Here is a 16126-nt window from a genome sequence, read left to right as displayed (position 1 = left end):
ACAGTGAATAGTTTAAGAGAATTATCTAAGGTACTGATGGTCACTGACGTGTGCACTAGTGCTTAAGCATAGTCGAAGTTGGTGCATGATGTATACGTGCGGTGTACCATGCATTGCAGTAGGTTGGAAGATGATGTAGGCATTCGAAGGCACTTTGTGTTGACACAGTTGGTACTCTGCTAACACAGCGGTAAGGTAAGTTCTAAAGAAGATTGATGTTTGCACATAAAATTAAAGGCTTGGTGGTGAGGAGCTTTTGATTAAAAACTTGTAGCGGGTGGCCAAATTATCTGAGCTGCAGAATATTTTAATTACTTTATTATGATTTGAATAGCTAGCAGAAATAGTTTCATCTTCATTGTGAACTTCGCTAGATTTTACTGTGTGTGCTACTCACAAGCCTCTTTGAATTAAGGCAAGAATTCATATTATATGTAAACAAAATTAAAGAGTATTTATATCGTTTCTTGCTGATGACAATTGGCTAAGCTTATAAGGTATTTCTTCCGCCTTCTTAACATGGCTTGGCGGTGTAATGGTCAACACGCTCGGCGCGTATTAGAGACGTCTGTGGTTCGAGTACCGCTGAGAGCATTGCTCATTTGTCATGACTCCTGCTTCAAAAAAATCCTAATGACTCTATAGTGGCGCCCGAATTAAAAAACGTGGCGCATGATGATTTTCTCCCACCAGGACTGGCGACTGGGTTCCCTAATCCCCAGTCTCACTTTAAAAGGGAGAGCATATAAGGCATTTCTCTCGCCTTCTTAACATGCCTTCGTGGTGTAACGGTCAGCATGCTCAATGCGTATTCGAGCGGTCCGTGGGTAGAGACCTGACGAGGGCAATGTTCATTTTTCATAAATCCTGCTTCAAAAAACTCTTAGTGACTTTACAAGCTCATTTTCATGCCTTTTTTTCCCAAGCCAAAGGAACTGAATATTTATCTACAAAGTAATTCTTTGACTGTTCTAAATATCCGTGAGAAAATAAAGGGGTTTGGGAGTAAATCTTACTTGTGGGTTAGCTGCGTAAAACCAACAAATTTTTTCCTGCATTTACAGATTAGAATTCTTTTTAGTAAAAGATTTCATTGTCATTGGAAAAATAAATGTGCAATGACATATGTTCCCATTTCGAAATCTGAGATCACAGTTTAAAAATTATTTTCAAAATGGTAATTATGAGGAATGTTCATGGGTTCTTGATTCCCTCCATTACGATATTGGAAATGACACTGAGTTGGTCAATAGGTAGATGAAAGAGAGCTTTAATGAAAGTGTCATTGAATGAAAGAAATATCAATGTAATAAAAATTAATTTGAACTAGTCCATAAACTGTTCAACCTTAGCTGAAATGAATTCCTGTTTCAGAATTTAAATCTGGTGAAATTTAAATTCTTACAATATATTAATAAGCAGATATTGTAGTCAGCTTTCAAAGGCATGTAACTCTAGCGTCCAATCATTAACATAATTTTTGTAAAATTTGCTGTTAGGCAGTATTCTGTTCATGAAAATTCAGGATACTTTCCTGAACGCATGCTATTTTTCGTAATATATAAATCCATTAATCTAAATTATTCAAATAATCATATTATTTTCCCCTATTTTAAAGGACTAAAAATATCATCTAACATGAGAGGAATGTGTTAGACTTAAATGGAATTCATGTTCCTTTTTCGGATTTTTGTTTTTAATTTAACTTGAAGACAATAAATACCTAACGATTTCCTGCCAAGATGACAAAAAGAAAGAAAAACATACTATGGCTCTAATATCTGAAACAGCATTACAATATAAGATGTCTCTTTGTCTAGACATTCAGTCTGGCTATTTTCCAAACGACATACATAGAGAACAATGAACAGTTAGTAATTGTGTCTTAATCAAAATTTATAATGAAAGATATTAAGTTTAAACTCAATAATATCAAAGAGCAAATAACTTCAGAATTTTATTACTTTATTTCTGTAAATGTAAGAGAATTTTTTCCTGGTGGAGCTTACAATAACATGAAAGAATCTAAATTTTTAATAAAAATGAATTAATAATTTTATTAATATATAATATAAAAATATACCTAAGTTTCTCATTAAATAATTCTCTTAGAGAGTTGTCTAATTTTTACATTTTTATATTATTAAAAATACCTGAAATTGCGCATTAGAAACATTTGAATCCAGTGTGAAGAATATGTTTCGATATTCTAAGTATCAATAAACCTCTTTAATAAAACTTAATCAAAGCCGTCATTATATATGTGTTATTTACGTTAAATGTTTAGGAAGCTTATAAAGAATTAAATAATAAAAAGGTACAAAGATAATGTTACAGATAAGAATGTCTTATCTGTTTTAAACTGAACTATAATTTGGACTTGCAAAATTCGATTGTAATTAACACTAAATCTCATTGAATTATAAAGCGCTACAGCGACGCTTAGATCATGCTTTTGAAGAAACGTCAAAGAATACTTTAAGACATTCTGCTTAATTCTTTTACTAAACGTTTGATATTTTTGGCGTCCGAACTGAAAAGGTGCTGGATGATGGATTCTCCACCACCAGGATTTGGCGATTGAGTTCCCTAATCCCCAGTCGCCCTTTAAAAAAGCGGGAATATACATAAGGTATTTCTCCCGCCTCCTTAGCATGTCTTCGTGATATAGTGGTCAGCACACTCGGCGCGTATTCGAGAGGTCTGCGGTTCGAGTCCCTGCGAGGGCATTGCTCATTTTTTATCTCTCCTTCTTCGAAATAGCCTAATGCCTCTACAACCTTAGTCCATTTAGATACGAATATCATATATATTTAATCTTATATAGCATTCAAACGAATACTTATTGAGGGGTAAACGTTTCATCTAATCTCTTTACGAAACAATGTGCCGCTGGAATTTTGAAATATATTAAACATTACATTTATAGTACGTTTAAAAGATTTCGTGGGAGAGTCAAGTGACATTCGTATGCTTTATTTACAATTCAAGTGACATTCAATTCAAGTGAATGTCAAGTGACATTCGTATACTTTATTGCAATTATTGAATCTGGTTGTTAAAAGGCACTGCCGTAATATTGTAGAGATATTAGGTTATTTGGAAGCAGGAGTCATGAAAAATGAGCAATGCACTCTCTGGGACTCGAACCACGAATCTCTCGAATACGCGCCGAGCGTGCTGATCATTGCAGGCATGCTAAGAAGGCGAAAGAAATACCTTATAATATGTGTAGATAAACGTGCCAAGAGAAATGTCGTCACTGCTTGGATTTGTGTACTAACAACGCTTCCGAGTATCGTCAATTTTTTTTTTTTTTTTTTTTTTTTTTTTGTTTCATCTCATCACATGTGTACATCCCAAGCCAACCTGATGGGTAGAGATATTATTCATGCTGGTTGCTTTACAGTTAGCCCGGGTTTAATCCTGTCGAAGGCATGACAAGTGTATAACATCTGTACGACATTGGGGCACTTAAAATTGTCAGAGCCGAAAGACTTTCGAGTAATTCGAAGGTAGGAAAAGAGGGTTGCGAGACCCTTGACAGCCCCCAGAGGTATTCTCCATTAAAACGTAGGCGGGCGATACTATACCTGTACCACTAACGGTGAAATCGTAGTGCGATGTCTCTTGTAATTGTACCTGTGCACATCACAATAATAATGCAATATCTGACTGTCTATAAATGCCCATTTCAGGTTTCAAATTGTTACCACCAAACGTTGTGGCTCTGTATTTTATTTAAAGAAATTAAATAAGGAAAGATGAATGTATGTTTCTATCACAACGAAAAACAACGGTACATGGAGCCATCAAATGTTTAATAATGTCACCCGAATTCTGGCTTCGAGATGCCGAATTTGCTTTATTGTCCATTTAAAATTTTGTAAAACTTTAAAGAATCTTTGATTAACAAGCTCAACTATTTCAAAGCAAGCAATGGCAACACTGTGCGGAATAAAACATTTTTATCTCCAGGGCACGAGACAATCTATCAGAAATTATAAGGCTATACTGTTTTTGAGTATTTTTAGCCCAAAAGAACATTAGTTTAAGTACTCTCGAAAGGCGTATGCGTATGCAAATAAAAAAAACGCCCCTTTGGGCGTAATGTAAAATCTGAAATCCTTCAGATTTTTTTTAGCAATCTTAAACTCATTATTTTAGTAGGTTAACGTTTTGTGATCTATCCATTTTTTCCTATCTATATATTCGATAAATATATTGTATGCGTTAGAGACATGTTTATGTCACATTCAGCTACTGATGATGAATGTTATTTCATTTCAGATTCGCAAATTTACCTAACAGACGTCAAATGCCACCATTAGATGCTTCTCTAACTTTCAAAGATATCACTTGGTTAACGAGCATTACAAGATTACCTATCATTGCTAAAGGTGTACTTTCAGGTAAGTGTTTTTTCATGAATACAAATTTTCAGTAGTATTTCTTTACTGTAAAAATTCACGAAAATATTCAGAACATATTTCTGAAATTTGAAAATTTATAAATTATGTGTGTGCAAATTCTTTTGGCATACAAATTTTAAGAAAACTACAAATTAAAGAGAATTGCATGCTAGTAAATTCATAAAATAATATTACTAAATGTAATTTAAACGACAAAAAACTCAACCTCGAATTGTTTTAATATGTCTTTTAATCAACAGCATAAGGTAAATTGCTCAAATTCCGAAGTTTGGAAATTAAAATATCTAAGTCAAATTTTGTTTTACGAGGATCAAACGTTTTACGTTTTATTTTTCATAAGGATTTTAATATTTGCTGCACCTCACAAAATATTACATTACTCAGGTAGTAAATTGACTTAACTGACATTTTTTAAAATTTAAAATTGCCAAAACATGAATGTTTTCATTATGAAAACATTTTTATAATTTTCATATTCACAGAGCTCTGGAATTTTCCTCTAAAATATTCGTACAATTGTTCATAGCATCGCGCTGTTCAAAACAGTAGTTACACTTCAAACTAGTAAGAAAGTTAAATGCAATGCGAAGAGCATCTAAAAGGAAAGCCAATCCGATCTCACACTGAACTCGCAAAATGACAAAAGCAGCTAACTAAACAACCGAGCTCAGACGCTCTCTCTCCGGCGATTTATAGTTTTCAACCGGTCGCGAGATATTTCTAATACTTTATTTTTCTCTATATTACTGGAATGCAATACAAAGGGAGAATAACAGTTACAGCTAATATAGTGGTTATTTACATTTATTCAATTTTAATACAAATTACTGAGATATCCATTTACTCAATGTTAAAATGTACGTACCCCTGTATGCTTAATTTTCCGACATAGCTTAAAATTTGTCTCGAGCTACATTACACAGAAAAATACAGCAATTTTTAGTTATAATTCTATTAAAATTGCCTATCTAAATACAATAATATTAAGCGAGATTTAGAGGAGCAATAGATCTGCAATTTTAGACATTATTATTTTCAAAAGGTTATATTTAGTGCGTTGTTTTAATAATTGGTTTGTTTATATAATAATATTTAACGTCCTGAAAACTTAAAAAATGTTATTTTAAGGAAAATCAAAAGTATTATCTTACAAGAAGTTTTTTTTTTATTTATTTATTATTATTATTATTATTTGAGTAGAGTCAATACCCATTCTCATGAAATTTCACCTCAGCCATGACACTCTTTGCGAAAAACAGAAATTCCAATTTCCTTTATGTTTAAAATGCCTGCCGAACAAAAGGGACAGAATTGTTTTATTACATTAATATAGCGAGGCAGAGCATGAAAAGAGATTTTTTTCCATTTTGATAACTACCATTTACAATATAATCGAATATCAAACTCTTTTTGTATAAAAACGTGAATTTGATAGAATATTAGAATTAAATTAGAATATTTCATAGTTTATGGCATTCAAATAAAATAAAGCACACGCCTGATAACCGATTTAAAATAGCATATTTAATATTGAGAGGGAAAGCAGGGAAAGTGTTCTCTTCTAAGATGGTAAACGTTTTCTTTATGCATTTATTTTGATATAATATATTGCTTATGAATTCATTTGAACAGAAAATGATAACCTGATAACTGTGTATTTAGAGAGAATCATCATCTAGATGAAATGTATCAGGATCAAATTTAATACATATCTAGTAAATAAAATGATTACATCTTTCTTCTTTACATAACATTGTTTAAAAAGTAAACTGATTCGCAAAATATACTACATTTGCCAATTTATTGCATATTGTACACATTATCTTACAGCATTCTGCTTACATATCTAGGCTCCAAAATGTTTTGGTCACCCTCCTAATGTGAAGTCAGTAATTATTGCTGTAGATATGATTATTACTCAAGATTGATCAAGGACTCCGCCAGGTAGCTCACGGTATTCCATGGTTTCTGTTATGAACACGTTAACTGCATAACTATTGTTAAGAAGTCAGTCACGTTATGTGTTTGCATCGCAGCAATTGGACATGCCGTTCTAGCACAGCTCTGACATGAACAATTAAACTGATGGCTGGGACTTAACGGACAGAGGCGTAGCTAGGACAAAGAGCGTGTATGTTAAGAACGGAAGTTTCGCCAAAACAGATGTGGCTCCATCAGACCACAGTGGGGGAAATTTACTCGAAGTTTCTTTGCAGGAGTTATCCATCCAGCCTTAATACGTTTAAAATTATAATATACGTAAATTAAAGATATCATCGAATTCAACACAAATGGTATACAGAAATCCTAATTTTTTTTATTCTGTGGTATACTGAAGTCCGGATTTTATATAAATAATGCAGGACCACTAGCATCGCCCAGACGGTATAGTGGTAAATGAACTCTACTCCGGTATCGAAGGGCCCGGGTTCCAATCCAGGAGAAGACATGGATGCTTGTAAATGTAAAGCATGACAACTTTAGTTCTCGAAACGGAGCGTGCTGTTTTAAAAAGTAAACTGATTCGCAAAATATACTACATTTGTCGGGATGCTTTGCTTGTCGGGATGGCAGAGACGTGGCACAATACATTATTGCAAAATTAATCCTTTATTATGTAGAAGCACGACTTTTATGTACAAATATTTACATGACGTTGATATTATATGATATGAGAAAATAATTCCAATGAAACACATTTGTTTAATACCTTACAAGTTAATCAGCCACGTTGGCTAAAATCGAAACTCGAACTCAGGCGTAAACGCCCTACCACACTTTCTGCAGACAACTCTCGTCTGTCTCATTTGCTGGGTTCTTACCGCGAGGTAGGCAGCTGATTGGCTGACCGCAGCCAGATACATAGCAGTGTTCGTGCGGCATGGGGACACTCTAAATGTGCGACGAGCCGAAAGTTCTCTCGTATGAGAGACCACGGAAAACTCTCCCAGGGTGCTCTCCCTCAAAATTGAGATGGAAAATAGAAGTCCAACCTCTCTTTGGAGAAGGCTCTGGCAACAGTTCATCCATGTAATATGGACACGAAAACAGCAACAGAACCACTAGCAGCATGAAACAAACACCTTGCTCAATCATATGATTCCCACAGAACTGTTACTTCTGTTCTGAATATATATCAGTTAGTTTTCCATATATGACCAGTAGTGATATCTGTTGCGTTTGACACTTACGAAGACGTACTGTGTTCTTTTGAATGAAAAGCCATTTTGTAATCATAAACTTTCCGTCAATTTAAATGACAAGTAGTTTTATGTTTTGAATCTATACTCTCATATCTCTCTTACTGTTTTCCAGCCAGTATGCAAATTAGTTCGCGTTTATTTAAGTGAAGTTTTGAGATTGTTAAGTCAGTATAAGTTCTGACTCTTGACGCCACGTTACTAGGTTTAGATAAGAGTTCCTGTGTTGCCTTGCATCATATCTGCCGATAGCTGAAATCCACGCTGGTGAAGCCGGTCCAAGTTCCCGTTAATTTGCTGTATGTAGGCCTTTACTAGTAGTTTATTTAAATTTAGCTTTACATTTAACTTTCATGCCATAAATGCTGGTAACGCCATAACTGCTTTTAAGTTTCACGCCATAAATGCTGGTAAGGTTTTAAGCCCCAGGAATGCCTTCTGTTAAAATTATTTAGTTTTAAAAATAGGGTCATTCACAGCCTGGTCTTTAGACTTAGCGATAGTTTGCTTAACGTCCATATGGAGTTTAAATTTCCGTTTTACTCAAGAAAGATAAACTTTACAAATTTGATTGAAAGAAAAAGGTGCAAAACTTCTGAATAAATTAAAAATGTTTTCTAAACAAAAAACTTAATTTTATGCGATGTGGTAAAAGTTACATTCTCTCTATTCAAGCGTATGGAAATGCATTTTCAAAGCTTACAGACTTTAGGAGAAAACAGGTTGTTTATAAAGTTCCATATTAAAAAGAATATCAAAATAAAGAACCACTGCTCAGAAATCCCTGAAGTCATATCTGAATATATATTTGTTATGATAAATTAATAAAAAACAAAAAATTACGATTATTCAAAACTTTTTATTTAGAACTTAATAAAACAGACTCACATTATATAACACTTAGCAAGGTGTAAAGTAACATAAAATGAAATTACCAGACGATTACGGGATTACAGAAATTAGTAAATGTATAAAATGAAATAATCGGATGTGTGAGTTTGGTATAGGAAAATTACTTTCGATATGGAGTATGATCTCCCTCAGAAGCAACACACAACACATACAGTGATGTGGGATGCTGTCAATTCAATCTATCAGTTCCGTAAAAAGTAAGAATCATTGCTTTTGCAAAGCAGTTGAAAATATGGCAAGGGTCTGGAGAGGAGAATTAAAAACAACTCTACGTTTTCCTTCCTAAAGCATCTCAAACATGATCGATAGAATTTGAGTCCTGTAATCGAGCTGGCCATACCGTGTGCTGAATAGTTTGTTGCTGAAGATAAGCATCCACGAAGTTAACTTTGTGAGGTCCAGCGTTATCATCCTGTAGTAGGAATTTATAAATTATTAAACCGGTATAAGAACGCATGTATATATCAAAGATATCATCCCCATAGCCTGAACATTCATGGTTCAACGTGGAAAGGCATGGAAGTCTGTGCGTCCAACCCAAAGAGATACCACGTCAAACACAGACACTGCCTCCTCCAAGCGTCTCTTTTTAGGGATGTTTGATGGATGATAACGGGTTCAAGGTTCTCTCCAAATCAAATAACACGTACTATCGCTTTGGAGGCTAGACGCGGGCTCATGCGTAAAAAATAGACCTCCATTTTTTCAGATGCCCAAAGGACCTGTTGAAAAGCCCAACTCAAACGTTCCCTTTTATGAAGTGACATGAGCGGCACGCAAATGGCTGGTCGCCTTGCGTACACACCTTTTTCGTAAAGCCTTCTGCGCACGGTTGACAATGATACCAACACATTCTGGAGACTGCAGTAAGGGAGGATTTGAGTTGAAGTTTTGTTCCTTCGTGCGCATAACAACAAATATCGATTATTGCCGTTTGTCGTAGTGGATGGCCGTCCATGGCTGAATATCCTGGATGCCGAATCTATAGTCACAAATTGTTGCCAAAGTCCCTGAACCACAAAATGATTCACCTCTAACTATCTGTCCACTTCTGTCTGACTTTGTCTTGCCTCTACTCTCCCAATAACTGTCCATCGCAGTTCTTCGGACAAATGCCTGGAGGTCATTGCTACAAATTGGTTATCCCAGATTTCTTATCTCATTATCACAGCGAAATTTACAGGCTTGCTCTGAAGCATGAAATTGTTATGCTCCTTTCTCACGCAAATTTTTATAACTTCAAGGTAGCAATCGTGGAAATCTGTTTAGGAATGAATGAAAATGAGCATTAAGTGGAAAGGTGAAAACACTATTTAATTTTCGTATATTATATAATGACGTCACATTTGGATTTCTAACAAATTCATGTTTAAAGTTAACCTTTAAATGCTGTGACAATTTTTTCGGCATAATTACTGTCAGCGATCTCAGACCGCTTTTAAGAAACGCGTAAAAATATATACTTTTATGCCTTTTTAAGGAATGTTACGGATGCTTTATGCATATTTGTGGAATTCTAATTGATTTAAATCAATATATTTTGAACATAAATCATTTAATTCGTATAAAAAATGACTATTTTCTCCGTTTTAAAGAATAAAGATTTTATTAAGCATGCATGAAAATGTGTGACTTACTGTCAATTAAACCACAAATCTATAACAAGAAATTTAATTATAAATTATTAATAGATTAGTATACCTATGTTTACAATAATAAATCATAAGATGATTCGCAGTCGAAACACATTTTTCTTAATTTCATTCTGTCCAAAGATTCTTTTAATTGTTACCTTCAGTTACCGTAAGAAGAAAAGTGGCAGTTATCCTAACTTTCAGATACGGTTTAATAAGTTGATTAGCTAATAAAAGCATACAATTTTTTCTTTTCAGTTGTGTAACATCAGGATATCACTGAAATAATACGTATGAACATAAATTCCAAGCATCTTCGGCAGAGCCTATTTTTGCAGGATGTTTCAAACTAGGGAGCTGAATAATTATGTTATGCTTTGGTGTTCGTACCGCCCGATTTGGCTCTTTTTTGCACCATTTGAAGTGATTTTTTTTTCCATAAAAGTTATCATTTTGTTCACAGTCATTAGAAAAATTATCATATTCATTTGCGGAAAGCTCAGATTGTGCTTTCGCTGTGAACGCACATGATTCTTTAGAATCAGAGCATTCTACATTAAAAAATATATATATATATATTGACAAGATATTCAGTTTCTTTTTTAGTCATACATACGGGCCGTTTTCTAGTAAAATTTGAAGCCATATTTATCACTTTTACGAAAAACAAGCATCCGATAAATAACGCCCATCGTCCACTAAGAGAGGTACGCATCTGCTGTGAACGGTCTCCCAGACTACTTAAAAGGTAAAAAACTTAGTAACTGAATCTGTAATAAAGCTAGAAGTTTGAGACTGGATGTGTGACCTTGTGGGACTAGTTTTGGAAGGTAGGAGGAAGGACAGGGATCATTCCCTGTTTTTAGGGGTGGAAACGTCGGTTAGAAAATCCTCAGCGGTCTCTCAGACCGCTCACAGCAGTTAAAGGTTAAAAATAGACAAATAAAACATACATTAATAAGGGTATTGCGAAGATTTCAGTGGGATAAACGTAGAGGAAAATATGACGGCTACTCCATAAGAGAAAATTATCACAGTCCATGTACCAATTAACGATGTTATTTCGATTGGTGTGCGCATTATCTTTCATAAGAAGGAAATCAGGGCAACCTGGTGCACCCTAGAGCCTCACAATGGGCTGTAGGACTTAATCACGGTGGTTCAAGTACTCATTAATGATGTTTTTTCTACGGATACAGACGTTATCCTCCATCAGCAGCAAATCAAACCCAATTGCTACAGCATAGAGCCTCGTAATGAGGTATAGGACTTCATTGCGATACCACGCAAACGTCATAGAACCATCTTTTAAGATGTGCAGCTGGGTTCTATACCTCATTGAAATTCCAGTCAATAGCATGATGCAGCAACATCTGAATGCATTATGTTCGAGAGTGTTCTATAGTCGAGCTTGGGCCTGATCTATATGAAGCGTTCTCTCCAGACTCTTATATGCTTGTCATCTTATTCCACAGCAAATCTTAACCCATTCGTGAACAGGATGTTGCGCTAAGCTCAGACAGACTTGAGATGACAACACTACTTTGATGTTGTAATAATCTGCACTGAGCAGTTAATAGAAAGCAAACACTCAGTACTCAGGCGTACAATCTTTCATGTGAAACCTTCGGTCTATAATATTAGCAGATACTATCTTACCAAGCAATGTTGCAACTATGGATGCAACAGTTGCGGATAACGCGTGATGATTTTGCTACTATTATAGAAATGTACCGATTTTTAGAAGGGGGTGGTAACCCTTGGTCGAATGGGCAGGTCTCCGGACTATTCTTTTGCTTGTTTGGGATTGTTTTACCAAATTCCACAAATTACTAATTGAACAACGCCAAAGAAAATAAACGACATTTTTTATTGTCCTGTTTCAATACGTCCGATAGCATTATCCCCATTTGTCTTCTTTTAGTCACAGAAACACGATCATCAAAAATTATAATTTGAAAGTTATATGCATATTTCATGTAAACATTTAAGTGAATCTCCTCAAACCCTTCAGAAACCCCTGCTGCTGTCTTCAACAACTGCCTAATTAGCATATGTTTGGGCAGTCAGTTGCGATTGACTGTAACGTACAGTATTTTCCTACTGCCATTTACTAAAACAGCGATTTTATTGTGCCTAAATTCCACTACACTTTCGAAAATTGCTACTTTACATTGCATGCTTAAATTTTGGGAGCCAGTTCACATAAAAAGCATAAAAAAGTTGGTTATGATAGCCATGTTTTGATGAGCGATTTTGTACTGATATGTCTGAAAAGAAATAAGTAATATTGCATTATTAAATTTTTTGAACTTTTTTGTCTTTCTATATCATAGTAAAATATTGTATTTAACTGCGTAGTTTGCCTTACGTTCTAATAAAAAATAAATGAAATTTGCACTTTATTTTTTTAATTTGCCTTAAAATTGTAATAATATTTCTTATATTAGAGAGTCGTATTTTGAACTATACATGCATACATGTAATGATTTAAAAATGCGTAGATGAAGGCAGTATAACTTTTAACAGCTTACGATACTGCGTAGATGATCGAGAATACCGCAGTGGGTTGAGGGTGGCAGAGTGGAAAGCATGATGACGCAATTTAGCACAACATATCTTGAAAAATCATATCCTTTATTTTTTTACGCATATCAAATCATCTTTTTTCAGACAAGATGTTTCCTAATTATATTTGAATAGAGTAAGTTGCATTTTGAAGTAAGACGTCGCTTTAAGCAAGTAAGCGGCAGCAGCATACATGAAAAGCATCTTGCTGGCAGGAGAGCTTACGCGGAAAAGGGAAAGAGTTATAGTACCTTCAGAGGAAGAAGGTTGGGAGTGGTAAAGTTTCAGCTTACAATTAATTTGATTGGACAAGAGACATCTGCATTAACACGTTATGTAAGATAGAAAAATCTTGAACCTGTGAGAAGAGATGAATTTAGGGGCAGATCACCAAATTTAGAATGTTAAGTTTGAGGTCGCCAATTATTTTTTGAAACATCTATCATATTTCATTATATCTTACATACATATATATATGTGTGTGTGTGAGAGAGAGAGTAAGATAAAAAAATGCGAAACTCAACAACTACTTATTTTAATTTGGTATTTTTCCCTCTTTGTTCTAAAAATACTAATAACTTTTTCTAAACTGAGCTACAGGAAAAGTAACCTGCATTATGTCAACCACCGTTTCAAAACTTAGAAAACGGAATTCCAAATCTTATATATATAAGTCTTGCTGAAATTTATATATAAGTCTTGCTGAAATGCACACTCACTTTTTTGCTTTACTCCTTTTGATATTTGATTTTATGATTTATGATATTCATGGTAATTGCGGCAGCGGCTAACATACTGCTGGATCATTTTATGTAATGTAAAGAACTGGGAATGCAGGCCAGAATACAGAAATAACTGTAATGGTGGACGTCAGGTATAGATGGTGCTTGCTTAATTTCGTGGTAGTAAAAGAAATTTGTAGACGTGGAATGTTTTATGGATAACAAGACACATTTTTCCTTTCATGAATTATTCCTTATGACATATAGTATCCTTTTTACATCACTGTTGGTGCTACAAGCACTCTACACATCTGTATGCACTTACCACACTTTTCTGGACGATACAGCGAAACGGCGACACATGAGCGAGCCAGGCAAAAACGAGTAGAAAAAGTTAGTGTGCGGTTTTAACAAGGCTTTATATGGCAGAATTTGTAACTTTTGGTTACGTTTTGAACAGTGATTGGCCAAGAGATATACACAGTGAAGGTCACATGATACAGGTTAGTTTTTCAGTGGCCAGTTTAGAAATCTTTATTGATATTTTTAGAATGCGGAGAGAAATACCCAAATTAAAATGAGTAGTTTTATCAGGTTCAATGTTCCGTCTTACTTTCTTTGGGAACATGCACAGACCTGACTCGGAACACGGAGCTTACTAAAGCTATGTTCAATAACTGTGGGAAGTAGACAAGATACACAGGAAGGGTATACAAAACCCTTTATTTTTCACTCTTTACAATAATTTCCGTACTTCGAAATACAGAGACCAACTACTTGTGGTCTGAACGTAAGAATATAAAAATATAACTAAACTCTAACTTAACTTTGGAATAATAAACGTGGAAGATTGGCCTTATATTAACAGGAAGCCGTATGTAGTACAGAGAACTGTTAACACTACAATACGTTTAAAAATTATCACGAAGATTAAACCTCTGGCCTGGAAGGCAAACAGCAACCGAGTAAAACTTCTAAGGTAAGCGGCCTGCTTCGACTAACTGCTTCCTCTCTCTCGCTTGGCAAAAAGCCACAACTTAAGTACTTGGCGTTCGCCAGACAAATTTTGCATAAATAAGTTAACGCTTTTAATTCTGGCCGGAAGTAGAAAATAAGAAGTGATAGTAAAGATTTAAAATAAAATAAACGTTAGTAAAACTTAAGATCCTTACAGTTTTCAGTTTATGTTTTTTATCTGATACATATTTCTCCTTGTATTTCTTTACAAATTATATATATTCATACACATATATATGTTTCTTGGAGTACGAATGTGTGTAAGGGAAAGATCTGGGCTCATTTGAGGCGCATTCGAAATATCATTTTAAAATTTATGATTAATGAATTGAAAAAGCAGCATAAAGTCTCAAATGGTAATTTTATTGCACTTCGCATTTTTAGTGTATCTTGCTCGGTATTTTCAGATTTTCTTTAATCAGCTACGTCTTTTGCTTTGTACTTTTCATTTATGCTACTCCACTTTTGTAACCATTTCCCAGAAATAAATATAGGTTGACCTTTATATATTTTTGGGAGCAAAATTTATATTTATTTTATTTAATTTACGTTCCGGCATTTTACTTCACTATAAATATGCATAAATATCAAAGATAACAGTGGGGATTGATAAGCACATGTACACTTTCAGGAGATGATGCGAAAAGGGCCGTACTAGCCGGAGCTTCAGCAGTTTTAGTATCCAACCATGGCGGAAGGCAAGTCGACACAGCTCCAGCGACGGTAAATGATTTTTATTAATATTATTTTCATGTGTCAAAACAGCAAAGGGAGATGTCTAGAAATTTTTAAATTAATTAAATTATTAAGCTGGAGCAATATAAAATTCATTATATATATATGTGTGTGTGTGTGTATTCAGAGAAATTATTTTTTTAGAAAAGTTGTTGACGTAAAAAGTGCATAAAGAAGAAACTCACCTTCATGGCCGATTTAAATACTTCCTCTTATAATCATTGGCTAAATATTTTAATAAGACAGCACAATTAAATGGACGCAATAGGCACTTGCTCTTTAAAAACTACATTGATACCAATTAAATTTTGAAATGAATTTTAAGGAGATAACGTTAACATTAGAGACAATGAAAATATAATCTATTAAAAATTAAAGCGTGGAACAGAAGATGCTTCTAACTGAGCTAGTTTTAATTTCGACATGTTAAGACTGATTAATTAATAGCATTCTAAAATTATCATTAGGAGAAGGTTTATAAAGTTATCTTAATCAGAGGTTTACGTAAGAATCATATAACAGCTATTAATTTTGAAATGGCACAGTTTAAAGGAGTTTATTATCAACAGCTATTATTTTTCGTGCTCAAAGGGAAAATATAAACATTAAAATTGAGAATTAAACGGCAATTCAGTCTTTAGCTTTTTATCATATATTTTAGTGAAAAAAGAAAGTATGGTATATAATCTTGAGGAACTAACACATTTTGAAATACTATAGTTTCTAAACATTGAATGTTTCCTAATTTATTCGCAAAAACGGAAAACATCTATTGTTTCGTTTCTAATCAGAGATATCTTAATTTTATTTGTACTTAATTTAATTTTAATAATACGCATAACACATAAAATCATTCTGTATTCGAATTGTTGAAATTAAAGTTATCGTCGTAAAACACTTTAACT

General features: G+C 34.1%; 1 protein-coding gene across 1 annotated transcript in view; it reads left to right on the top strand.

The window, feature by feature from the left end:
• Positions 1–16126, top strand: part of LOC118196675 (uncharacterized) — a 99538-nt gene that overhangs the window by 73187 nt on the left and 10225 nt on the right. The window contains exons 6-7 of the mRNA XM_085812499.1: positions 4291–4412; positions 15118–15209. Coding sequence (XP_085668625.1) covers positions 4291–4412; positions 15118–15209 — 214 coding nt within the window. The remainder of the gene's footprint in view (positions 1–4290; positions 4413–15117; positions 15210–16126) is intronic.

The sequence above is a fragment of the Stegodyphus dumicola genome, chromosome 3, assembly GCF_044657685.1.
Source record: "Stegodyphus dumicola isolate Sdum_Otavi_A_Nest chromosome 3, ASM4465768v1".
Taxonomy (NCBI): Eukaryota; Metazoa; Arthropoda; class Arachnida; order Araneae; family Eresidae; genus Stegodyphus; species Stegodyphus dumicola.
This window is presented reverse-complemented; position numbering and strand designations above follow the sequence as displayed.